Genomic DNA, 27,521 nt, shown 5'->3' with positions numbered 1-27,521 from the left:
TTTTTAATTTCTTTTTCTTCTGTTTATCTGCATTTCCTACATTCTTAAACAGTGATGTATATTTAGTTTAAGAGAAACATAATATAAATTTTCTGAATTGCATTTTAGCTTTATGCTTACTTGTGACCTGATTATCATTAAGTTCTGGCTTTATTACAATATTATAGTATTATACTATGAACAAAATAAAGTTGGGAACATGGATATAGTTTGACATTCAGTACACTGAACATGGACTAAGTTCGGAGATGAATTATATGGGATGCTTGGATCATCTTTCTCTCTTAAGGGGCTGTTTTCAGAATTTCTGAATACATTTCTCTTCCCTTCCCATTGTAATTAGATTCCTTCATGGAGGTGCCCTTGCAACGATGATCGATACTACTCTTGGTGTGTGTACAATTTCATGTATGGGACTTTTCATGACTGCCAATCTCAACATCAATTTTAAAAGGTAAATGCACGGGTAGCCTTTACTTCTTAGGTTTCATAATTTAGGCTCCGCAGCAGTGGACCCTGAGACAAGGATTTCTGTGCAAGTGTTTATTAAGGAAGCGCTTCTGAAGGAAACCATGAAGGGAGTGGGAGAAGGACAGGGAAGAGGAAGAAGCCAGCCAAGGTTAGACAATCGGTCGTGCAAAAGGTAGCTTCAGCCTAGTCACTCAAAGAAGTCTGGAGTGAAATGTGTGCCTCAGTGTCGTCCCTACCTCAGCAAGGGAGCCGGAGTCTTCATAGTCTCTCGTACTTCGTCGCAGGATAAGGGCTGTCCTGGGGACCATGAATTCCTGGGCACTTCTTGCTCTCTGTGTTTGAGCAAAGCAGGCTCTAAGGAAAATGTTCAAAAAACAAAAACAAAGGTGAAAAGAGGATTGTAGGGGATCTGAGTGGAGCACCAACATCCAGTACATAACAAAACTTAAGTTTTACCTAACTTCACACAAAGAAATAAAAGGGCAGCAAGGTAAGTCTGGTATCCATCACAAAGCTCAGCACGATCTTACTTAGTTCTTCAGTCATACAGCTGTACCCCGACAGTCAGTCAGATGGTATGGATACTGGCATAGGCAGAGGGAGAGGGAAAGGGCAGAATAGAGTTTAAGAACAGAGTTTAAGGACAGAGTTCGATAGATGAGATCGCTAATGCGGTTCTGTGGGCTGTTACCTTACACAGGAAGCATGCAGGTTACAGAACATCTTCACATCGTACCCGATAGAGTTGTGTGGCTTATATGGCAGTCACGGAGAGGGGAGGCATACTTCATTGATTATATTTAATGTCAGTAACACTTAGCTCGGCTTATCCTGCTCATGGCATGCTATAGAAAAGCATTCTTCCCCCTAGCAAATACCATTAGTTTATACCAGGGGTCAGCAAAACTTTCTGTAAATGTTCTGTGCTTCACAGGCCATAAAGTCTCTGGTACAACCACTGAGCTCTGCCACTGTAGCACAAAAGCAGCCACAGACAATAGCTATGTCCACAGCTATATCCATATAAATAAAACTTTATTTACAAAACAGGCAGCTGGCCAGTGAGACATAGTTCCCAACTCCTGGTCTATTTACCTGCAGGCCCAGTGAGAAAAAAGTTAGACAAAGCCCCTTGCCTCCTTTTCTTTTTTCTTGGAGTGCTTCTCTCTGCTCCTTACCATGTACACACACAAACACACACACACATACACACACACACACACACACACACACACACACACACTCTGAATGAATTAGAGGCCAATGCTTTAAGTTTTTCTTCCCTGGCTGCCAATAATAATAACTTCAAAATGAAAATGACTTAAGCAAGAAAGAAATTTATCATGTAAAAGAAATCTGGTATGGTAGCTCCCTGGTTCCGAGATGCAGGCTCCTTCCAGTTCATCTTTTCAAAGTCCAGAGTGGTAGCAAGAGCCATCACATGACCTGGACAGCAGGACTGAGGAAGGGAAGAAGAAGTGCTGTCTTCTCTCTTTCAAAGAGACTTCCTGGAAGTGCTATGCAACACATCCATTTAATCTCATTAGCAATAAGGAGGATGGGGAGAATGTTCCCTTAATTGGCATCATTATCACCTCAAATAAATTCAGCTTCAGCAACTAACATAACCAGACATATTCATAAATCCAAACTTACAAATTATACAGTATAAATTATTTTAAATACTGAAGCATTGATTAAAAACATAATTGATGGGGAGGGTATAGCTCAAGTGGTAGAGCACATGCTTAGCATGCATGAAGTCCTGGGTTCAATCCCTAGTACCTCCTCTAAAAATAAATAAATAAGCCTACCCCCCACAAAAAAGAAAAAAATACGTAATCAAGTTTTACTAAATAATCCAGTAAAGAAAATAACAAGCCTAGTATGGTAGTCTCTTCGAAGTGCAAAATTTTCTCCATGATTACAAAACCTACTATTTCACCTACATTTAACCTATTAAAATTTTTTCATTCTGGGTTTGATTAATTTCCTCGGGTTGTCGATACTTATATTTTCCTGAGGCTAGAATACTCATTCTTATAACCTCCCCAGGCTTCTAGTGATTATGTCAGATTCTAAAGAAACCAACTCAGGTCAGCCAAATTTGTAGGTTGTAGGCTGTCAAACTGGTGATCCTTGATGGGACAGGATTTTGCCTCTGCCTGCGATTGGAGCATAACCCTGAATTCATGAGTCTGAGCCGCTCTTGGAGCTGAGGTTTCCTTGCTGTGTCAGCCACCTTCCAAATCTACACCTGTGCTTACAACCTGGTACTTCCCCTTATTCAGTATCTAAGTCTAGTGTGTCTTAGTCGTATATATTCTGCCTTGGTGTACTGCTCACGTACAATTAAATGCATCTCATTTAATGGCAGAGGTTCCATCTCCCAGGAGGTAGGACAAGAGTCTGTGCAGTTTTCTTTCAGGGATATTCACCTGGGCAAGACATTCACCTTTCTAGCTGGTTGCTTTCTGTAATCAGTCCTTTCTGTTAAGGGTATGATCCCGGCATTTTCTGGAATTGTTTGGCTTCCTCACAGCTCTCTGCCTATTGTGTTGGGGAGGGGGTTATTGGGGTTTTTAGGGAGATTGTGCAGGAGTATGAACCTCCACATGGCATATATCCATTGATGTAAATCCACTGAATGTGCCTAAATGCTCTTTTCACCCGTCAGCTCATCAGCTCACCTGCACCTCATGCACTTTAGGGGGACATAAGAGGTAATAGCCCTGATGGGGATGCTAAGGGCTGTACAAATCTTTGCATATCCTCAGTTCATGCAGACTCTGAAGCCCTTTGGACTAACACATGGAAGACTCCCTGATGAACATAGGTATCCTCTACCTCTACCCACACTTTACCACTAAGAAAAGCATTGCTTCTGCCATGACGTGTGTAAGCATAATTCTTTGAATGCAACCTGCCCAAAGCTGACCTGTGTACACCTCTTACTCTGTGTCTACCATCTCCTACTTCCACAGAGTAATACATATAAGACAGATATATACTTCATAGAAGAAACACTTGCTTGTCAACACTGTTCCCTATGTGTAAACTGCTTTAGAAGTTAAACCTAGCCTACCTAGCCTATCATAGTTATCCTTGAATCATAGCTATGGTTTTGTACTCCTTGTGCTGACTTTTCCCTTTTTTGAGAATCAATAGGAACTTTCTGTAATGTGGTTAGCTGTGATTATCACCCTCTTTTCTGTGTTTAAATTACATTTGCCCTATAGAAGTCTCATTAGACTGGCTCCTTGTCCTTTATGTTCTATCCAAACAGCTTTTAAGTACCTTTGTCTCCTGAGAGACAGTATAATCACTAGTTAACAGGAAAGACTTTGGAATAGGTTCAAGTGCTCATTTTGCCACTTACTAGCTATGTGACCTTTGACAAGTTACTTAACCTCTCTGTGCTCTGATGTCCTCATCTTTAAAAAGAGGATAAGAATACCCACCTCATAGGGTCATAGCAGTGAATGATTAATCCATGAAAAGCACCTAGGACAGTATCTGGCCACAGAACAAGTTGCAGTAAGTGTTAGCTCCTTATTACTTTTTATCATTAACATTGTTGTTATTATCATTACTTCTATTTCTAACAACAATAGGTTACGTCTGTGCCAAGACACGGAATAGCTACTCCTAAAACCAGAAAAATATTAAATTGTTCCACATGTGTTCTCATAGTGGGCAGGATGACCTTGCTGCTGGGCTCTTACAGTGTCAGAGCTAGAAAGTTATTAATGTTTAATAAGGTCATGAGTTCACTCGGATATTTTTAATTTAACATTTTTTGTGCCTTATATTTAAAAAAAATTTAATTTCTAGTTGTGGTTAAAAAAAGACATAAAATTTACCATCTTAACCTTTTTTAAATGAAAAGTTCAGTAATGTTAAATATATTTACATTGCTGTGAAACAGATCTCTAGAACTTTTTCACCTTACAAAACTGATACTCTTTACCCATTAAACAATAACACTTCATGTCCCCATTTGCTCAGCCTCTGGCAGCCATAATTCTACTTTCTGTTGCTGTTAATTTGACTACTGCAGTTACTTCACATAAGTGGAATCATACAGTTATTTGTCTCTTTATGACTGGCTTATTTCACAGACCGTATGTCCTCAAGGTTCAACCATATTGGAGCATATAATATAATTTCCTTCCCCTTTAAGGCTGAATAATATTCCATTGTATGTATATACCACATTGTGTCTACCCATTCGTTTGTTGATGTATATTTGGGCTGCTTCTACCTCTTGACTATTGAATAATGCTGTAATGAACATGGGTGTACAGATATCTCTGTGAGATCTTGCTTTCAATTCTTTTGGATATATACCCAGAAGTGGGATTGCTAGATTATATGGTGATTCTATTATTAATTTTTTGAAAAACCACTATACTATTTTCCATAGCTACTGCACCACTTTAAATTCCTACCAGCAGTGAAGGATTCCAATTTCTTCACTTCTTCAACAGCACTTATTGGTTTTTTTTATGGTAGCCATCCTAATGAGTGTGAGGTGATACCTCACTGTGCTTTGATTTGCACATTTCTAATGCTTAGTGACGTTTAGCATCTTGTTGTATGCTTCTTGGCCATTTGCATATCATCTTTAGAGAAATATTCAAGTCCTTCACTCAAGTTTTTAGTTGGGTTTTTGTTTTTTTGTTGTTGTTGAGTTGTAAGAGTTCTTTATATATTTCGGATGTTAACCCCTTATCAGGTAAGTGATTTGCAAATATTTTCTCCCATTTTGTAGACTGCTTTTTTACTCTGTTGATTGTGTTCTTTGATGCACAGAAGTTTAAGTTTGATGTAGTCCCATTTGTCCCATCCACAGGCCGTCCACATAAGGTTACTTTGCTGTTCATTTGTTATCCACAATTAGAAAACTTGCTAAAAGTAAGTTTTACCTGAAGTCACATGGATAAGGAGAAAACAGTCAAGATTAGAACTCAGTCTTCTGAGCCTAAGTCTGGTATTCTTCACTGCAATGCACAGCCTCCCTTCTCTTCTTTTAATTGATGATTATAGAGCAGAATAAAACTTTGGGTAAGTAGTCTAGAACTTAATATTTATCAGACCCTATATTTTCATATAAAGTTGTTAGAGTCATAATAATAATTTTTAAAATATATTTAATCTAATCAGTTGATGACCCTGTAGCATACTAGAGACAACCACCTGGGATTAAAAATTAATTGAAGATAATTTATAGTGTCAATTAATCATCAGGTTTCTTAGTCCACCCTCCTACTTTTTTGGGGGGTTGGGGGAAAGAGAGGTAATTAGGTTTACTTATTTATTATTACTTTTTTTTTAATGGAGGTACTGGAGGTTGAACCCAGGACCTCATGCATGTTAAGCACGTGCTCTACCACTGAGCTATACCGTTCCTCCCTACCCTCCTGCTTCTAAGAAGCAAGACTGCTTCTTAATCAGCTCAAATACTTTCCAGCCCTCTAATCTAAATGTCACACTTGATTTATTTTCTTATGCTTAGCACATTAAGATGAATAGACAAAGCAGTTAATGATTAGTGGTTAGTGGTGGCTAGCCAGATGAAAGGATCAGTATCTCAACATTTCTATAACTCATTCATGGCCTATTAGTTGGGGAGGTCTGGGTTAGACTTCTTCATGCAACATGGCAGACAAGAAATTCTGAAGGACATTTCCTCCTTCAGAACAACTAGATCCTGTGCCAAATACACAAGGAAATAAACCACCATAAGTGAGAATCAGCAGAAACAATAAATAATGGACTTAGACCCTCAGAGGCTTGAGATATCATGATAATTAGATATACAGTATAAAAGAACTATGTATGAGATGTTTAAAGAAGTAAAAGATGGAATCACAAAAAGAGAAAGCAATAAGAAACTATAAAAATTATTAACAGGGGGGAGGGTATAGCTTCAAGCGGTAGAGCGCATGCTTAGCATGCACAAGGTCCTGGGTTCAATCCCCAGTACCTCCTCTAAAAATAAGTAAAATAAATAAACCTAATTACCCCTCCCCGCTGCAAAAAAAAATTAACAGATCTGCCATAGAACCTAAAACTCCTAGAAATGAAAATGTAATTGTTTAAAAATGAAAATACCTCAGTAGATAAGTTAAAGGGCTATTTATACACAGCTGAAAATGAACAGAAATGTAGAATTGAAAAAATTAACCTGAATCCAGCATAGAGAGAAAGAGAGGTGAAAAACATAAAAAAGAGGTTAAGTTAAAAGGATAAATAAAAAGCCCGAATATACTCTGATCCTAGAGGGAGTCCTAGAGTCCTAGAGGGAGACAGTAGAATGACTGGAAGAGATCTCGTATTTGAAGAGATGATGGGTAAGCATATTCTAGCACTAAAGAAAATCATGAGCCACAGATACAGAAAGTACAGCATATATCAAGCAAGGTAAATAAAAATAAATGCATGTCTTGAGCTATTATAGAGAAATTACAGAACACTGAAGGCAAAGAGATCTTAAAAGCAGTCAGAGACAAAAGATTACCCATAAAGAGTAGTCTTGCCTCTTAGAAGCAAAAGGGCACGTTTACTCTGGCAGTATGCTTCTTATCAGCAACAGTGGAGGCGAGAAGTTAAAATATCTTCAAAGTGCTGAAAGACACATGTAACCTAGAATTATGCTCTCAGCAAAAACTAAAGTTCAAAAATGAGGGCAAAATAAAGACATTTTTATTTAAACGAAAATGGAGAAAGTTTACAAACCACAGGCTAATACCTAGGGAACTTATAAAGGATATACTTCAGAAAGAAGGAAAGTAATCCCACCAGACGGGAGGATGAAAGAAAAAATAATGAGCAAATACATCAGTAAATATGTTGATAACATAAACCCAGACAAAGTCTAGATGTAAATAATATCAATGTCTATATTCTGGGGAAATTTTAAAAGGACAACTAAAATACTGGACAAAAATAGCATGTAGTTTGGGGATGAGGTAAACATAGTTAATATTTGTATTCTTCATTGGTGAGGGGACTAAAATAATAGAAAATCAGTGTGTATAACTAAAGCCTAACCAGTAGAAGAGTAAAAACCAAACAACTAAGTAAATAAATAATTAGAAAAATGTAATTTAAAAGTGAAAGAAAGAGAAAAAAAATCACCACAAAGTGAGTCAAATAGAGCACCAAAATAAGATGGTAGAAATAATTCTTAATAAATCACTAGTTACACTAAATATAAATGCACCAACCATCAGCTCAAAGAAATAAGATTATAAAATTGAGTTTTAAAATATAAAAAGCTATAAACTGTTTATATGAGACATGTCTAAAACATGACACAGAAAACTTTAAATGGAAGGGGAAATGCGCTAGTCAAAAGCTAACCAGAAGAAAGGTGAAATACCAGGGGAAAAAAATAAATTGTCGAAAAAGTAATATTGGGGGTAGAGAAGACTACTTCATAAGAAAAGATTTGGTTCAACAGCAGATAGTGACAATTCTAATTCAGTGTGTACAAAATAAAATAACTTGAAAGTATATAAACAAAATTAGTAGAATCATGGGAAGAAATTAATCCACTGTCACTTAATCAGTTTTGTGGATTTCATGGATATTCCAGCACACTGTTGTCAGTTATCGGTAAAGCAGACCAAAAGAAAAATTTTTTTAAAGAATTAAAATACCACAAGATAATAAGTATGATTTATTGGACATATGTAGAACCCTATATCCAGTAATCAGAGAAAAATACATTCTTTCCAAGCGCACGTGGAACATTCACAAAAATTGATCATAGATAATAGGTCATAAGTCAGATCACAATATATTGTAAAGAATCGGAATCTTACAGGCCAAGTTCTCCCCACGTTAAATTAGAAGTCAAAAATAAGGAAAAATCTTTTGAATTGTATTTGATTAGTTGCGGTAGCAGTGGATACTATTACAACCCCTACATTTTACCTACTTAAATCAATAGGCTTTTTTGTTTACATATTCTCTTGTGTGTCAAAGTCAGTGAGGGACTTACCCCTAAAATGAGTCAAAGATTCGGACTCCTTCCTGAGTGTGGCTTCTCTATCCTCTTAGGGCCTCTGTGTCTTCTTTATTCAACTATTCAAGCTTTCTGATCCTTTTTTGTCAATTTTGATTACATTTTTTCTGAATTTCATCCAAGTTTTCAAGTATATTGATATGAAGTTATTCATAGTGTTCTCTGTTTTTTTCTTACCTCAGTTAAATATGTAGTTATGTCCTTTTTGGACCCAGTATTTATTTTAATTCTCTCTCATTCTTCTTGATCTATCTTGCCAGAGATTGTTAGCCTTTTCAAAGAGCCACCTTTGGGCTTTTTAAGCCTCTCTGTTTTTATACGTGTGTTTTCTCCTTTATTTTTAAAATTTGCTTTTATCTTTATTATATTCTTTTTGCCTCTAACACAAATCTAACTAAGTTTTCTAGCAAAACTGGATTCAGGAAAATGATCTGAAGCCTGTTTTCTATGCCAGTCAAACTAATCTGTGCCTAAATATTAGTTTCATTTAGAAAATGATACTCTATAAACATAGTTATTATTTTGTATTTTGTCCAAAGAGAAATGATGTTTTCTCTTACTTTCTCTTATTAATCAAGGAATTTTTCATTGTAAGGAATAGATCTCTTATTTCACAATAGCTTAAGGAAAAAAGAAACATTGCTTGTGTGGTTGAGAAGATAGGTGTGGCTAGGTGCAGGTATTCAATGATGCCATTAGGAATCTGTGCCTGTGTCTCAGCCGTGGTTTCCTCCGGGTCTGCTGCATCCTCAGGTAGCCTTTCCCAAGGCAGTGCCACAACGGCTACCAGGCAGACTTGTATCTTGCAAGGCTAGCAACTCCAGCAGAAAAAGAACCCAGCCCCACGGGCTCCAGCACAAGTTCCAGGATTGACTGTTTCAGCCTGTGCCCACCTGCACAACCAGTCAACCTACATGCTCTAAAACTGGGGGTGATTCCCCAAAGAAAGGGAAGTGTAAGGGTATGAATGAGAGCATGTGGTGAGGGGTAGGACAGATGGATAAATGAAGGGAGTAAAGTTAGTAGTAAAAGGAGACGCTGGGCAAGCACGAACACCTAATGTCCCCTGGGTCTTAGTAAATCCTGAATTGTCAAAGCTCAGGTGTTCCGTCAAGAGGACACATTGTAATTGACTGTACTTCAATTAAAAACAAAAAGAGGATAAGGAAAAACTAATGGGCACAAAAACTGTGCAGAGGGGTAATCAGAGTGGTAATTTCCCTTCCACGTAGAGTGGTTCCTTCATCCACATGGTGGTACTATAGGAGCATGAAGCACATCTCCCTGCTCCTTATTATGTTTCTACCAACTAAAATTTTACCTTTAAAGATACCTTTTTCTTATGGTACTGTATCTCTAGGATTCCCAAAGGTGACTGTAGCCACTAGACACATATAGCTATATAAATTTAAATATAAATTAATTGTAGTTAAATAAATTTAAAGGTTCAGTTTCTCATTCACAACAGCCACATTTTGAGTGCTCCTGTGGCTACCACATTGGACGTTCCAGACGTGGAACATTTCTATCACCACAGAAATTTCTGTCGATCAGCAGTAATTTAGCACATAAAGCTGTTACCCGCAGTTTGTTGTTACTGGGTGTCCTTCTAGTGACAGTTACTCTAAAAGGGATTGGGTGAAAAATTTTGATTATGACAGAGAAAATGAGAAAAGCTGACTGGAACCATCCCATGGTCGTGTTTCCATTTCTTTAAAGGATTTCAGCTCCTCTGAGATGAGTCAGCCTCTGTAATTACAGAGCTGGAATCCCTGATGACCTCTTTGAGCCTAACCTACAAGAACAGTCTGGGACCAGATACCCGGGAGCCACCTGAGAGCAGTGGTGCTTGGGAGGAAGAGGGTGTGAGCGGCTGCTGGCGTCAGCCCCTTTCAGGAATGTTTTATCTAAGATAGCATCCACTGGTAGCAGGCATCATAAATCTCTACCCCTGTCATGTACTTGATCATTTCTTAGGCTTACATAAATCTGATAAGAGCTGATTTTTCTCTTTTTTTTTTTTTTCTTCTGCAGTCCTATCCCCCTTTGTTCTGTTGTTGTGATCAGTAGCCAACTTGATAAAGTTGAGGGAAGGAAAGTGTTTGTTTCCTGTAATGTTCGAAGTGTTGATGAGAAGACCCTACACTCAGATGCAACAGGTAAGAAGCTGCCACTCTCTAGTTTGGGTTTGGCTTAGTTTGGTTTGGGTTTTTTTGTTTTGGGGTTTTTGTTTTGTTTTGTTTCATTTTGGTTTTATAACCCACACATACCCAGAAATTCTTAATTCTCTGTCATACAAAGAACAAGGTGTTCTTTCTACATTGCTGGTAGAGGGCTGTTTGCCAGTATCTCTCAGAATTACAGTCTTGAACCCTTTGAGCCATCCCCAGGATTTTATCACACAGGTGTACTAACATGTGTGCGACGTTGCAGCATGTAAGGTTGCTCTACAGATCCAGTAATTGTGTTATTCATGCAGTGTTGCTTGGAACAGCAAAAGGTAGACAGAACATAGATATCTACCAATAGGAGACTGGTTAGAGACTTCAGTTCATCCATAAGCTATATTATGTCTGCCATAAAAATGTTTTGGAATATTGTGGTGCCGTAAGTAAGAATAAGAGAACTCTTCATGTATGGTATGCAGCTATCTCATTACTGCACATTGAATGGAAGACACAAGATACAGGACAGTGAATGTAGTCTGTTATCATTAGTGTAGAAAAAAGAGAGAGGTTCTTCCCATTCTCTTCTCCTTTTCTACCTCCTTCCTTCCTAAATATTTCTAAAGCCGTTAGGTGGAGTCAGACATGGTAGGCTTGGTGATGAGGGGGAGGCCCCAGGGCGGGGTGGCGGCAACAGCCCAGCCCTGTATGGGAGTCTGAGTGGAGTGGAGGGTGTTGCTCAGGGGAGTGGCCCAGCACAGGATGTCAGAGCCCAGGTAGGGGAAGGAAGGAGTCCCAGTGGGGAGCATCCGCATGGGCTGGCAGCTGTGATGGGAGCCAGATCTCTCATGTCAGAGGTGTTCTAGATGCAGAAAGAGAGCAAACCTGAACCCTGCGGTGTGGGATTGGAGTTGGATTGGAGTTTTCTCAGTCTTTGCCTTTTGCCAATACTGTTGTGGTGATAATGATTTGTAAGGACAAATACTGTTGCACATTGTCATTTTGCACACATTTTGGCGAGTTACTCTTCAGTGGTTCAGGAAGAAACAGTTCTTTGTAGTAGTCTCAGATTTTTCTGTAAGCTTGAAATTATTCCAAAATAAAAACTAATAAGCAGGAGGGAAGGGAAAATCTCTCTATATATTCATACTGCATACACTTCCAAGAAGGCCACGCACATCATCACTGGTTGCCTCTGGGCGAGGGACCAGGAGGTTGGGAGGGAGAGTTCATTGTACGCCCTTGTGTACCTTGTGAAAGTGGTTCTGTGTATTGATTCCCAGTGAGGAGAGAGGTTTTGTGAAGCCTAGAAGCTTATACAGTTTAAGAAATTCTAGGGAAAAAATGCAATATTGGGTACAAAAGTGAGTATTTATTTTAAATGAAAAAAGAAATCAGAACATTCCATTGCCTTGGAAATGCAGGTCCCTTGCCTCTGCAATCTCTAGAGGCAGTTTACCAGAAGTGCTGCCATGGAAGTACTTCCTAACTGCGCCCTTGAACACTGCGCAGCCCCCGGCTCTCCCAGGGCCCTTGCAAGTGAGGGGTCCTGGAAGCCTCCCCTTCAGTAGCTTCAGACTTAAAGAAGTTAACTTAGATAACCAGTACTTTTTGTTTGTTTTTATTCTTTCTTATTTGATGGACCTTGACAGACTTGTTTGGGTTCACTGGAATCCTTGATTTAGGACACAGAGTCATTACTGGTACATGGATGATACATTACTTACTCACTAATTTATTTATCTTTCTAATTTCATGATAAACATCCTGATACCTACCATCCAACAAGACCCAGTCTTAGTAATATTATATCCCTACCGAATGACTTTTCTTCATCTCATCCTCCTGTTTTCCCTCCAGAGGTAACTCTGATCTAAAGTTTTATGATTTCTATTCCTTTGTGCCTTGTTATTTTTTATTTTCTAAGTCTTATCAAGAATATACGTGTGCCTAAGTGATATATTGTTTAGTTGCTTGTTTTTGAGCTTTGTAGAAAGGAGATTGTGCTGTGTATGCTTTCCTGCAGCTTGATTTGTTTCCACTCGGTTTCATGTTACTGAGGGTCACCCGTGTTGTTGGCTGTGCAGTTTGCTCATTCACTGCTGTATAGGATTCCACTGTATGACTAATGGTGGGCCTCTGACTATTATGAATGGGGCTGCTGTGAACACTCTTGCTTACGTCCCCTGCTGGTGTATATGGGCAAGAGCTTGGCATGTACTTTGTAGTCGAATTTCTGGGTTGTAGGTATGAGAGTGTTCAGCCCCCCAGGGGAATGCCAGATTGTTTTCTAAAGCTGTACCAAATCATGTTCCCACCAGCAATATGTGAGATTCTGTTGATCCCTATCTTCTCTAGCAATTGGTAAAGTCAAACTTCTTGATTTTTACCAATCCAATGATTATAAAATGGTATCTCAGTATAATCTTAATTTCCATGATTACCTATGGAGTTGAGCATCTCTTCACATATTTATTGACTACATTTTTTTCCTATTCTGTGAAATTCCTGTTTGTTCAGCCTTTGTGTGTGTGGGTGGAGGTTCTAGGGATTGAACCCAGGACCTCGTGCATGCTAGGCACGTGCTCTACCACTGAGCTCTACCCTCCCCCTCGCCATTTAGCCTCTTTTATTGTTTTTCTTTTTTTTTAACTGATTTATAGTAGTTCTTTAACTATCTGATATTAAACTAATCTCTTCTGGCTATATAAGCTACATACAGCTCCTTCCAGTATGTAAGTTGTCTGTTATTTCTTTAACTTACCTTGTTTATGTACAGAAGTTTTTAATGTTAAGGTAGTCACATTTATTAATTTTTTTCCTTTATGGTTAATGCTTTTTGTATCTTGTTTAAGAAATTCGTTTTTCCCCTAAGTGTCAGCTGTTTGTAGTAATGGTGGATAAAAGGAGCAGGAAGGAGATCATGAATAATTTGAATCCACAGTCAGTTTAAAACTCCATTCCAGGCTATGGTTTATACTTCCTGTCTCACTAAACCTCTCAGTGTCATAAAGGCACCGGATGGCTCCATTGTAATTTCACTTCCTTTCACTCCCCTGACTATCTCTAATGGAAGTGGTAATGGTCCATGAAATGACCACGTGGTGGAGGACCTCGTTACCCAGGAGAGATAATACAGTATTGTGATAGTCAAAAGCTGATTCTTAATTTGACTGAGAAATGAGAGTGGGCAGATAGCCTGAAGGTACAAATATGAATCGAAGTGCTTTTCTTTATAGATATATTTCTACTTAGAGAAGTTCCATCAAATTGAAGTCAGTTGACTTATAATAATCTTTTGTCATTTTGTTTGTTTAGGCTTATTTATAAAGCTGGATCCTGAAAAAAGTTTGACATAAAAGAGCTTCTGGTGAATTCCACACCAATCTGCGTAAGGCTCTTCCTCCTCCAGATGAAGCAGTTGTCCCCCGCCCTGCTCTACTCACCCACCGTTGAGTCCCGCATAGGGTGAAGCCTGCTAACACTGATCTTCCTGAACAAGTCTTCTGAATACAATTCCAGGAGTTCCACTTCCATCTTCCAAACTTTTAGCACAGAGACAATCCCTGTGAGAGTGTCAGCAATTCTTTCTCTCTCCTCAGGAGAAGTGTCTGGTTCTTCTAAAATTTGAATGGGTTCCTTAAAGCTGCACAGGCGTGATATCTGACCCACTGCAGACCAGAAAAAAAATTCATATTGAAATTTTTATCACAAACTTAGAGATGCCAAAAAGCCAAAGAAAGGAATAAATTTGTGGGTGCATGAGTGTCTGTGTGTGTGTGTGTGTGCAGGCACACATGCACACGCATTATAGATTACAAAACTAACTTTATTGTATCTAAACAAATCTTTCTGGCTGCAGTAGGAAACACAACTAGTTCCTGTAGGATTGGATACCTCACATCTGTTGTCTTGGATTCTAGGAATTAAACCACTGTGCCATTTTAACATAGGCTGTGTTACTATATCTTACTAGCAGCATAGTTTATCATTACTGGAAGGAGCCTGTATTCATTTCCTAAGTGTCTTAATCCTTTTGGGCTGCTATAACTAAATACCACAGACTAGGTAGCTTATAAACAACAGAAATTTATTGCCCATAGTTAAAATGAGTTAAAATGGAAGGTCCAAGAACAAGATGCTGGCATAGTCACCTTCTGGTGAGGGCCTGCTTATTGGTTTCTGTCTGGCACCTTCTCACTGTGTCCTTACATGGTGGAAGGAGCTAGAGACCCCTGTGGATCCTCTTTTACGAGGACACTAATCCCATTAGTGAGGGCTACACCTTAAATACCTCCCAGAGGCCTCACCTACTAATATCATCCCATGGGGCATTAGGATTTCAACATATGAATTCTGGGGGGACACAAATGTTCAGACCATAGCATTAGGGCTGCCACAACAAAGTCCACACGCTGGGTGACTTAAAATAACAAACTCATTGTCTCACAGTTTTGAAGATTAGAAATCCAAAATCAAGGTATCAGCAAGGCCATGCTCCCTCTGCAGGCACTAGGGAAGAAACTGCTCCATGCCTCTCTCCTGGCTTTTGGTAGCCTATCTTCATGGCTTGTAGATGCATAACTCCAATCCTCCATCTTCACATGGCATTCTCTTGTGTGTCTTTGAATTGTTTTGCCTCTGTCCAGATTTCACCTTTTTGTAAGGACACCAGTCATATTGGTAGGGCCCACCTTAATGACTCCTTTTAACTTGATTACCTCTACAAAGACCCTATTTCCAAATAAAGTCACATTATGAGGTACTAGGGGTTAGGACTTCAACATACCTTTTGTCGGGGGACACAATTCAACCCATAACAGAACTTTAGACAAGTCAAGGTGAATTTAGAGATTAATAGATAATCCCAAAGAATCCACCAAAAAAACTAGAGTTAATAAATGAATTCAGCAAAGTTGCAGCATTTAAGACTTCATGAAAATTTTAAACTTATGTGGATCAAGGGACACTATCAAGAAAGTGAAAAGGTAACCTACAGAATGAGAGAAAATGATTGCAAATCATGTATTTGATAAGGGTTTAGTATCCAGGATATATAAAGAAATTCTTAAAACTCAACCAAAAAACTCCACAATTTAAAAATTAGTAAAGGGCTTGAATAGACATTTCTCCAAAGAAGATACACAAATTGCCAACAAGCATATTAAAAGATGTTCAACATCTTTGGTGCTTAAGGAAATCATAACAAAACAACACTTTATACTCACTGAGATGACTATAATTTTTTAATGGAAATTAACAAGTGTTGGCAAGATTGTGGAGAAATGGGAGCCCTCCTACATTTTTGGTCAGAATATAAAATGGTGCAGTTGCTATGGAAAACAATTTGGTGGTTCCTCAAAAGGTACAAGTTTCCCCCAATATCCTAAAGTAGAGTGTCCCTATGAAGAGCTTTCTTACGATGAAATAGCGTAAAGCGAGGAAACAATTACCTAAGAACACATCTTGCTAATGAACTGAGATAAAGCACAGATGCTCACAGACACAGCTTAAAGCTGTGGCTGCTTAATGCCGAGATGCTGAGTGCAGTTCCCTGGAAAGGAGTTGGTGGCGCCACTCTCACTGCTGCCCTGGGTGCCCGCTGGGGTACCCACTGCCTCTGAAATGCTCCCTGCGAAGCAAACACTGAATGTTATTTTTGCTTTTCAACTTTTTTCATAAAAGTGAAAATTCCCTTCTGATTTCTTTCAGTTAGCAAAAAGGGGTACGAATGTAGGTGTTTTGTAAAATCAAAGTAGCCTAAAGCAAACTAAAAACAAACACAAGGAAACAGCAGATGCTGTCAGTTACATTACCAGGAGTCCTTTGTCAGTTGCATTACAAGGATGAAACTGACTGGCATAATCTGTTTCATTGATCTTAAAATACTATTATAATAAGGTGTTTCTAGGGAAAACAAAAATATGGTTTGCATTGATACTGAATTAAAATAATTCAGTATCATTGCAAACCATATGATTGTTAAAAAATTAAGTGGGCTGGAAAATGTATTAATCTTGTGTTTGTGATAAATGTTTATTTCTTAGGTCTTGTTTAATTTATTGCTCAGAAGAAATTAAAATTCCCTAAGCAAAAGACTTTGAAAAGTTTTCATTTACTTCTATTCCTTCTCAGCCAGGTTCTTCCAAGGCTACAGCCATTCTGAATAGCAGAAATTCATTCCATTTGTCTTTAACTCTCAAAAACCTTCCAGTACTCTGATCTGAATCTTACCAAACTGTTTAATTATCTGACAATAAGAAACCAGATCACAGCCAAAAAAAATGTGACAATGAATATATGGATGTTCACATATAACTGAAAAATTGTTCTCTACACTAGAATTTGACACAACATTGTAAAATGACTATAACTCAATAAAAAATGTTTTTAAAAAAAGAGAAAGTTTTCCCATTGATGTCTTAATCTCAAATCCTTAATAAAACTACTTAAATCTTTTCCTTGAGGTAAAGGAACTGTGGAGCAGGAACAAACTGGTCTTTATTTTTTTCTTTAACATCTTTACACAACTCTACCTAGTCAATTCCGCTATTTGAACAGGGCAGAGGTCAGCAAACTTCATCTTAAAAGAACCAGATAATAAATATTTTAGGTTTGTAGGGCATACAGTCTCTGTGACAACTACTCAGCTGTGACATTGTGTTACGGAAGTGACAGGCCAGCCAAGAAACAAGCAGCACTCGGAGGGTTGGAGTACTGAGATGTATTACGCCAGCGGGCTCAGAGGGGCTTCTGCTCCGAAGCTCTGAGCACCTCCAAGACGTGTGCATGAGGTTTTATAGGGTAAAGTACAAGCTTGGGGTATTCGGCCAATAGGCATGGATCAGCTTTAGCAGCATCATTATCACAAAAGTGGAGGCAGGGAGGCAGCAAACCAACATTCCAAAGCCAGATATGTATCTTTGAAAACCCAGCTGGCTAGCAAAAAAACATGAACAGCAAACCAACACTAATTAACCTAGATTTACAAGTTAGTCCAGCAGAACTTAGATCAGTATTCCGATACTTAGATTTGTGAGTTATCTTGTTAGACCAGCCCAGCCTCTCCTTCACATTCCTAGACTTGTGTTATCTTGTTAGACCAGCCCAGCTTTTCCTTCACAATTGTAGCACAAAAACAGTCACGGGTAATAAAGGGTAGTCCCCCTTCTCCGTGGGGGGGTACATTTCAAGACCCCCAGTAGATGCCTGGAACCTCAGGTAGCACTGAACCCTGCGTATGTGTCTTCCTATACATACATCCATGATAAAGTTTAATTTATAAATTAGGTGCAATAAGAGATTAACAACAATACCTAACAATAAGCTAGAACAGTAAATTAACATACTGTAATAAAAGTTACGTGAATGTGGTCTGTCTCAAAATATCTACTGTACAAATTTAATGCCTTTTCCATCTTTAAGCACTTGCCATGCACTGTGGCCATACGTTGGCGCAGTTTGAGGTACAACAGCAAACTAGCACAAATTCCTTTTTCCTTCTTCATAATTTCATAGATACAAGATTCATTCTTACCATAGATCTGAGCAATGTCAGCCTATGATTTTTTTTCTTTCCTTATCAAGTTGAGAACTTTCACCTTTTCACTTAAAGGAGGCACTATCTCTTTGGCAATTCTCTTGGGCATATCCAAATTGCCAGTATCACTACTCTGTGCTTTGGGGCCATTGTTCAATAAAATGATATTTACTGGAACACAAGCAGTGTGATACTGATACCACGATCTGATACGGAGGTGGCTAAGTAACAGGTGGGCTACCAAAGGATGGCCCACCTCCCAGGCAGGATGCAGCAGGGCTCCAGCTGTGGGCAATTCACTCACCTCCTTTCATGCCCTCAGCCTTGTGCTTCTGAGACAGGAAGGGGGCAGGGCACAGCCACTCAAGGAATGCCACCGCAGTTAACATCAAAATGGTGGAAGATTCAACCCCCAGTAGGCCTTGAGGCTCAGGATGATGAGAGATTTAGCTTCTAGCAGATCTTGAACTTCATTATATGCCCACTGTAATGTATTAACAAGGTGAATAACATGCCCACAGGCACCATGGCAGTCCCAAGGCTAGCCACAAAAGGTCGAAGGGTGGGAAACGGCCAACTTCCTGGGAATCCCAGCCCCTTCCCCTTAGACTGGTCCTTCCACTTATTAGCACATGAAGCCACCAAGCACATAAAAACCAGCAACACGACACCTCGTGGCCGCCCCTCTCTCTCCCTCTTCGGAGACGGCCCACACTCTGTCTATGGAGTATGTACCTACCTTTAATCTGATCACCCAACCCCCACACCTCTTGGCCTTTCTCTTGCCTTTCAATGTATCTCTCTGAATAAACCTACCTTTACTCAACTGTGGCTCGCTCTTGAATTCTTCCCTGTGCGAAGCCAAGGACCCATGCTTGGTGGGAGACATCCCAGGGGCTCAACCAAGACCTGGGACACAGCCCTTCTCATGCTCCACGTCTGTTTTCCTGCATCACTTCCAGGGCTTGGCAGTCTAGCCAAGTGCAGAAGGGGACGGGGAAGGAAGAGAGCCAGAAGCTGAGGGCTGTCAGCTTCCAGATAGCAGTGATTTACATTGACCTCAAAGAATCTTTACAAGCACATGTACAATAGATTTTAATGCAAGACTTTTTCCTTCTCAGCTAATGGTGTCTAAAGTTACTATAGGGGAGAAGCAATGTTCAAGGTGACATGCAGAGTCATGCAGCTGTATGCATGAATGAAACCAAGATGAATTGGCCCATAAGTCTTCTCTAGAGTGATTCAAGCCTACTACAGTACAAGTATTGTGAAAAAAGTGGTAGCTATATATAAAATTACAATTTTCCAGGCATTGTGTAAACACATTATTTGCCTCACCTCCTTTCCTTCTTAGATGATACTGATGGCCTTAGTTTATGGGTGTACAAATCACACAATCCCCCTATGAAGTTGGTACTCTGATCATTCCCATTTCACAGATGAGGAAGCTGAGGAAAACCTGGGATTTGTATCTGGGAACTCCTGACTCCAGACCAGATCCCAAGGTTCCAACACTGGGATTTACTGTCCCCGTGTTATTACAAACTCGGGCACTGAAGTGTATAAAAGTGTGATGGGGCAAGTGCTAGGCCACGGCAAGAGGTCCTGGAGAAAGCACAAAGTGGAAGAGATTTCTTTTATCACTGACTTATGGCCAGAGTTTTCAAACTTGAATTTTGAAAACTTTATATTTTATAAAAGAATGATAGTTCAATCAAGAAATTGATAAAGTTTTAACAATAGGGCAAAATTTGATAGTGGGATATTATTAGTGTCCATTTTAGGATCAGAAAAAAGACCCTCTGAAATCATAACAATAATAAGTAAGTAAAAGTGTAAAGGACTGGGGATGGATGTAATAGAGTTGTAGCTAATTGTCTCTAATTGCACATTAGCTGATTCAGGAATACATATGAAACAAATTTGATGAGGAGAAGCACTCGGCCACTTGGCCGTTGATTCCCTCTAAAGTGCCTTATTGTTCTCAGGAAAAAATAAATCCACAATAACAGGTAAGGATAAATGTAACAAAAGGAAAAGTACTGAAGTCAAGCCCCAGGAATAATATCCCCCTCACCCATATCTAAAATGTGAAAAAAAAAAATTACTTCCATAAAGTCACCCTGTCCTCAGCCATTTGTGAACGTCCCACAAACCTTCCCACTTTCCTGAAGAACCCCAGAGTGAAAACCTCTGAACCACAGCATTTCTAAATGAGCCTCAGCAGAGAGCTGATTTTACTCCTCTTTCCTCTTTGTCTCCATTCAACCCTTCTCTCCCAAAACCCAATCTTCACCGTGGGGACATGCCACCTCAGCCACACCTGCCCATCATGACTGACTTCTTTGTTTATTTCTATTCATCTCTGGGGCAGAAACTTCTGGGCTATTGCTAAAATACAGCCATGGACATCAATTTTTGTTGTTTTTTGTTTGTTTGTTTTTTTGAGATCAATTGTTTTTTTGTCTGTCATGGACATCAGTTGTTTTTTGTCTGTCTAGCATTCCTTCCTGCCTGTTTTCTGGTAATGGAACTATGCTAACTTGGCAGACAGCCCTTCCACGATTCATCTGATCCTATAGGAGACGGGGACCAATCACACCCCTGGCACCGGGGCAGGCACTTGACCAGCCTTAGTCATAACTCCTCATTCCTTTGACCATATACATTGGTCTAAGGAAGGTGCACGTAAGTGGATGACAGGTGAGGGAAGTGGATTAAGATGTGTTTTAGAAATACAATGAATGAGGCTGATTAACCTCAGTGAACTTGAGTTTCCTCCTCTATGAGATGAGGGACTTAGACCAAAGGCTCTTTGAAGGCACCTCCAGACTCAGTCTGAGGGTTCTCTGGGCTTCACCTATGAAGAAGTCAGTCTGCCTGGTCCAGCCATGTCCCTTCAGGGAAGGGATACCTGGCAAAATTGCACATCCAGAGTAATTTTCTTCCATAATCTCAGACTCAAGTTTGTTCCTCTTTTCATCAAAACCTACTTTTAGGGTCTTACTTAATTTAAGAAGTAAAATAACTGCTTACATTGTGACTCTTTGTTGGAATATTTACATTTTAAAAGAGAAGCAAAACTCTAAACATGATGAGCAATGCACGGGGCAATAACTCTCAATAACGTAAAATGTGAACAGGTGAGTGTGTGCATGTGTGTGAGAGTGTGTGCACACGTGTACATGTGTGGTATTTCTGTGAGTCCGTGAGTGAGCATGCACGTATGTGAATACTGCATTACGCTGTGTGTGCATGCATCTGCATTTGTCTCTGTACGCGTGCATGTGAGCGTGCCTTCATCTGTGTATGTTGGTGAGAGTGTGTGTGCACCTGTGTGTATATCATATATACATGAGTACAAGTATATATGAGTAGCCATGCATGTGTGTGAATGTTTATGTGTAAACATACACCCATATGTGTGTTTCTGAGTGTGTTTACACGCATCTGTGTACATGAGTGTGTGTGAGTACATATGTGTGCATGGATACGTGAGTGTGAGTGTATGTGTAAATGTGAATGGGTGGGCAAGCAAAGTGTGTATGTATGTGCATGCATGTGCCTGTGTGCGTGTGTGCACACCTGTGCATGCACTAAAACAGCTGGTAATTCTGGAGGTGCAGTTGCCAGAGGTGGGGGCAGGGAGTGAAGTGCTGAGATCCAAAGTGTTGGGAACCGGGACAGCTGAACGTAGCAGAGGGCACCAGGTCAGGCATGAGACTTTCTCTGTTACAGAGCTGCAACAACATTGTGCTTCGCTGACAGGGCCACCAAGGCACGGTGGCGAGGCTGTGTGTCCAGTACCCCGTGCCCAGCTATGGACAGGAGAGGAGGCCACATCTCTCGAGGTCCCCTGCCCCACTGAAGGCCAGGAACCACAGAAGCAGGAAGGAAGGGAACCTCCCAATGGGTTCTTTCTCTGTCTTAAGAGACAGCGCCTAGAGCAGAACCCCAGAGCCAGGTGCTCCAGGATAGCCTGGCTTGGAGGAGGGAATCCATGGTTAGCCCGGTTTAATATGAAACTTAATTTTTTCACAGCACTCAAAGAATGGAATGCCAGCCTCCCCCACTAATCCCCCAGAAGTATGAGGATAGAGACCTACCAGCCCCCAGGGAAGGAAGAACCAGTTTTTCAGATGCTAATCTTTCTGGCTGGGTTTTGTGGGCTCTGGGAAGTCTTGTGAAAGAGGGAAGAATACCGAGAAGAAATGGGCCTCCCACCAGACTAAGTGGAGGTCTGAGGGCTGGCTGGGGAGAGGGGAGGCCGAGGAGGGTGACTATGGGTGTAGCAGGGGAAATTGCCCAACAAAGGTGAGGGCTGCTTTCTTGGGAAGCACAGAGGTGGGCAGGAGGCGGGAGAGTCTTGGGAGACTCCCCTGAGAGGGACAGTGTTCAGGGCTTCTGGGAGCCACTTGGGAGCTGAATCACTTAGCGAGCATCAGCCTCCATCTGCTCCCACTACCTGCGGTGATCCCTCCTGGGGACCTATAAGGACTTGCCTTCACAGCTCTCACCCCACCTTCACCCCTCCGTGACTGATCAGCTGGACCACTGCCCCATCAGGGCCACAGACTTGGTTGCAAACCCATCTGGTCATCCTGTGTGAACACACTCCACCCCCAGGACGCCCATGGCCCAGAGGAAGGGGGCGGGAGTCCTGGGCATCTGGCAGCGGTCGGTGATACCGCCATCAGCTGTACTTGGAGGGCTCACGAGATTGGCTCCTGAGCTGGTTCAACAGTTAGTGAAACCCTGTTTGAGAGTTTTCAGGGGAGAAGGAAGCTCAGGATATCATGGGGGTAGGGGTCAGTCACTTAATATGCTTTTTAAAAAGAAATGTAGCCTTACTTTGTACCCCAAGCTGGGACAGTAGATGCCAGTGACGTCCTGTGACTGTCCTATTGGTTTGAAGGTACTATCCTTCAAGTGATTGTCTGGGTTTGCGGAAGGGTATTTCAGATGCAGGCCTGGCCAGGCCCACGAGCCCCACCTGAGCATACGTGCACGCACACACCCTTCAGGATTTGTCACTTTCTGAGCTTTGAAGTCCTGCCTCTCTCTGCCTCTTAGCATTCCACAGATAGGAACTCAGTTCCAGCCGAGCAGTGTGGGGAGATCTCACATTTCTGGGGGGGAGCTCAAGGTTGCCCTCTGTCCTGGCCCCTGTACTCTGCTGGGACCCCGCTCCTCCAGCCCGGTGACCACACCAGGCAGCTGCACTTGGAGCCAGGGCCTGCTCAGCAGCTGCTCAGCTCCCTGGGTGCGGGGTCCTCCGCCACAGCCCTGCCCTCCCTGTGTTTTTCTTCTCCCAGGTGGGCATCCCATCAGCCCACCATCCAGGACCCCTCTGGGCAGAGCACTTAACAATCACTTCATCCTGTGCCCCAGGTTTGGTGAAGACAGGTTTTTCTCCTGTCTTGACTAGTCTGAGGCAGAGCTTCCAATGAACACTTCCCACCCGCAGCAAAGACCAAGAATCTTAGAAACTGTGGGGTAGAGGTGAGTGAGTGCTTAGCGGTCTTGAGGTCCTGGGCTCAATCCCCAGTGCCTCTGTTAAGGGGGAAAAATTGGATAAAGCAAAAGCCCTGAAGCAGCATAAAGACCCAACATGAGTTCCAACATGTGACGATTAAGACAGAAGAGGTCCTGGGCAGACAAGCACAAGAGCTCTGGAAGGGCGACGTGAGAAAGGCCCAGGAAGGAGCTTACAACCGGGTGGTGTGGTCAGCAGCCTGTAGGACAAGAGCCAATCAGAGACGTTTGATTTGGCTCATGCAAAATTTCTATACATTATATGCAACATTTGCAAGTTAGAAGACTTCACATAGAAGTCTGGATTTGTGCTGGCTTTTCTGGAAACATGGGAAGAGTTGGAAACTGGGCCTGTGTTCTATTGTGGCAACTCCTAAACAGAACAGAGCCAGGGCAGCCACCTCTGAGAACCCTCACATTTGCCTGTCGCTCTCTGCTCTGCACAGCTGCTCCTGCCCAGCCTGCCCTCTGACATTTAGCTCGCAGGCAGGTCAAAAAACTAAGTTTCCCTGAGGGCAGGGGCCAGCCTAGGCAGGAGCCTGGAGATCAGCCATGAACGGTGAGGGAAAAGGGCAGCCGAGCCTACAGCGCCAAGCCCTCGGACGGGGTTTGAGTCCCAGCGGGCACAGTAGCAATGGCGCCTAGCAAGGCTACCGGGAAGTTCCTCCCTCATCTAGAAAGGCCAGGTGGGGGCCATCCCGGACAGAGCCACTCCAGAGTGCCAGGAGCCCCCTCATCGCAGCAGGGAGCCGGCGGCCAGCCCTGCGGGCCATCGGGGCAGTTCCACCACTCATCCAGAGTGAGCTGAGAGGGCTTCCTGGGCCCCCCGAGATGAGGACGACTTTGTGCAATTCCTGGAAATGTTATAATTTTCCTTTTTAAATATCTTGAGACAAACAAACAAAAATCTTTAAACAAAAAATGTCCTATGAACTTGTTTGGCGGGCAGCAAGGGAGGAGGGCAGGTTGGGGAGGCTAAATGCTACCGCAGAGTTTGTCTCGTGAGGGGAGCGAATTACAAAAGAGAGACATGCGCGCGAGTTTAATTTGAAAGGACGCGGGACCAAGAAGTGATCAGTTGAACCTACCACGGCCTTGGTGACCCCTGTAGCTGGCTCCAAGCCAGAGAAGTTTCTAGTTCAGCGGTGTGCTGGAGCCAGGGTCAACCAGCTCGTGCACACCTTTTTCCACCTTCACAGTCAGGGTCAGTGGTTTCATATTGGTAGCTTGAAATCAGCCACCACCATGGGAATCTTCACACCACAGAATTTGCAAATGCTACCAGTCAGAGCCTCCCCTCCCCGCCAGGAGCTGCTGGGCACTTACCAGCTCACCATAGCTGGTTCTCCTGCGTGCCCGGTCAGGCCCAGGATGGGCTTCTGGGGACATGTCATATGTTGGCGAGAGAAGCCCCCAGGTTCAACATTCTCCGACAGGGTCCCAAACAGGAAAGGCAACAGGCAGGCAACAAGCTAGATAAGAACCCAACAGAAGTTCTGAATTGTGCGGAACCTTCACTGACTGACTTCCTTCTGGTTCCTAATTGCTTCTCCAGAGAATCCAGGTGTGAAGAGAAGTTTCTTCTCTCAGCCGAGGGTGCTTCGTTCTCTCTGAGCTGAGTCCATACAGAAGGAGAAGGGCTGTGGCCAAAACCCATGTTCCGGGCACTAGTCAAGCACCTTTCCACAGCCCTGGATAGCTGTAGTCCCAGCATACACGTAGGATATGTGACGAGATATGTGAAATGGTGGGAAAGGAATCAGAACGGGGGGAAAGAGAGTGCTCTCCACAATCCTAATCTTTCTCTTCCTAGATGGCCTCACACAACCACCTTCCTCCATCCTCCAGCTGCCAGAATTCAGCACCCACACACACACAGTTTTGCCATCACCATAAACGTTCTCCTCAGATATCTTTCTAGTTACCTTCCACCTGCCACACCCTTGATCCCATTATATCTGTGCTTAAATATCACAGGCATCGCCAGATCTCCTCCTCCTTCCCAGCCGGGAAACAAAGGTTGATCATCTCAACCATATTGCTTCAATTCCTCTGTATGTCCCTGAACCACAGTGTCCAGCTGAACCCTGGAAATCACCACAGTTGCCAGTAACCGGGCCCCAAGTTACCCACAAGTTCTATCTGACTTGCCTGCAAATCAGAGGCTCCCATGACCCCTCTCCTCGGAATTGATTGTTGGCTACAATGGCTCACCAAACTCAGAGAAACACTCACTGTCACTCACGTTTCCCAGCTTACTATAAAATGAAGGAAAGGATAAAGGATACAGATGAACAGCCAGAAGAAGAGATCCACAGGGCAAGGTCTAGGGGGATCCAGAGTGCAAGAGTTTCTTTCCCCGTGGAATTAGGGTGTGCCAGCCAGGAAGCTCTCCAAACCTTGTACTTCTGGGATTTTTATGGCGGTTTCATCACATAGGATGATGGATCATTAACTCAGTCTCCAATCCCTGCCCACTTCCTGAAGGATGGGAGGCAAGACTGAGAATTCCAAGCTTCTAATCATGGCTTGGTCTTTCTGGCGACTAGCCCCCATCCTGAGGCTGTCCACAGCCCACCCAGAGTCACCTCATTAGAACAGAAGTACTCCTAGCACCCAAGAAACTCCCAGGGATTTGGGAGCTCTGTGTCAGGAACCAGGGAATGAACTCAGGCGAGGAAACAAGAATTTCCTTTCCCAGGTTCAGCTACTGACTCTTCTTGGGAGCACAGCCCCTGCCTCCTCCTGGGGTAACCTTCCTGAGATCAACTCCCAGCCTTCTCCCTGCTCCCCTTTCCTCAGCCTGCTCTTCAGTTCATCTGCCCTTTGTAAGATTCCTCTTTTCTCTCCTGTCTCCTCCTCGAATTCCATTTCCCAAACCAAGCATCACACATCGAGGCTGGCAGAAGGAATGAAGGAAGGAATGCCCAGTACCAGGGGAGGCCTGGGGCAAGCTAGAGGGCACGGGGCATCAGCTCCAGCCCACTGCTCCTGCATAGGAATGAAGATGCCCTGCTGCCAGGTCTTCCCACTTACCTGGAGATCCTTGGACTTCTGTTTTATATGAAACTCCCTGTTGTTAAATGTTGACAATTAATTCGGATAGTTATGGTTAGACATAGAGACTGAATCAACCAAAACACTGGGTCCCCCTAGTCCTTGAAGAAGTTTCATTCAAACCTTCACAGGAGGTAAGGAAAATATTTATATTCTAGTCTTCTAGGGCCACCAAATACAGAAGGTGAGACAAAACCTTTAAACTTCCAAATTAAACCAGCCTGATCTTTCAGAATCTGCCAAAATATCATCATCTTAGCTCTAATTCCACCTTTGCATAGTTCTGACCTTTAGAACATGCTTTGTTCTTTTTCTTCTCTTTTTTGGTGGGGGAGGTAGTTAGGCTTATTTATTTACTTATTTATTTATTTTCAGTGGAGGTGCTGGGGATTGAACCCAGGACCTCGTGCATGCTGAGCACACACCCTACCACTGGGCTATACCCTCCCCGCCTAGAACATGCTTTATTCTTTTTTTTTTTTTTTCATGCTTTATTCTAATGAATTAAAAACTGGGACTTTTAGTTGAAAATGGGCAGTTTTAATTCAATCAAGAAGTAATACCACGTAGCACAGGGGACTACATTCAATACCTTGTAATAATCTCTAATGAAAAAGAATATGAAAACAAATGTACATTCGTATATGTATGACTAGGGCATTATGCTGTATACCAGAAATTGACACATTGTAACTGTCTATACTTCAATAAAAAAAGA

At 41.8% G+C, this 27,521-nt stretch overlaps 1 protein-coding gene across 2 annotated transcripts in view; it reads left to right on the top strand.

The window, feature by feature from the left end:
• Positions 1–17,076, top strand: part of THEM4 (thioesterase superfamily member 4) — a 28,561-nt gene extending 11,485 nt beyond the window's left edge. For both annotated transcript variants that reach the window (XM_074349441.1, XM_074349440.1), the window contains 3 exons: positions 344–454; positions 10,541–10,665; positions 13,990–17,076. In XM_074349441.1, the coding sequence (XP_074205542.1) occupies positions 344–454; positions 10,541–10,665; positions 13,990–14,030 (277 nt within the window). In that variant the 3' untranslated portion in view covers positions 14,031–17,076. The remainder of the gene's footprint in view (positions 1–343; positions 455–10,540; positions 10,666–13,989) is intronic.
• Positions 17,077–27,521: the final 10,445 nt, after the last annotated feature.

The sequence above is a fragment of the Camelus bactrianus genome, chromosome 21 (assembly GCF_048773025.1).
Source record: "Camelus bactrianus isolate YW-2024 breed Bactrian camel chromosome 21, ASM4877302v1, whole genome shotgun sequence".
Taxonomy (NCBI): Eukaryota; Metazoa; Chordata; class Mammalia; order Artiodactyla; family Camelidae; genus Camelus; species Camelus bactrianus.
Note: the sequence above shows the minus strand (reverse complement) of the source record. Positions and strands in the feature narration are given on the sequence as shown.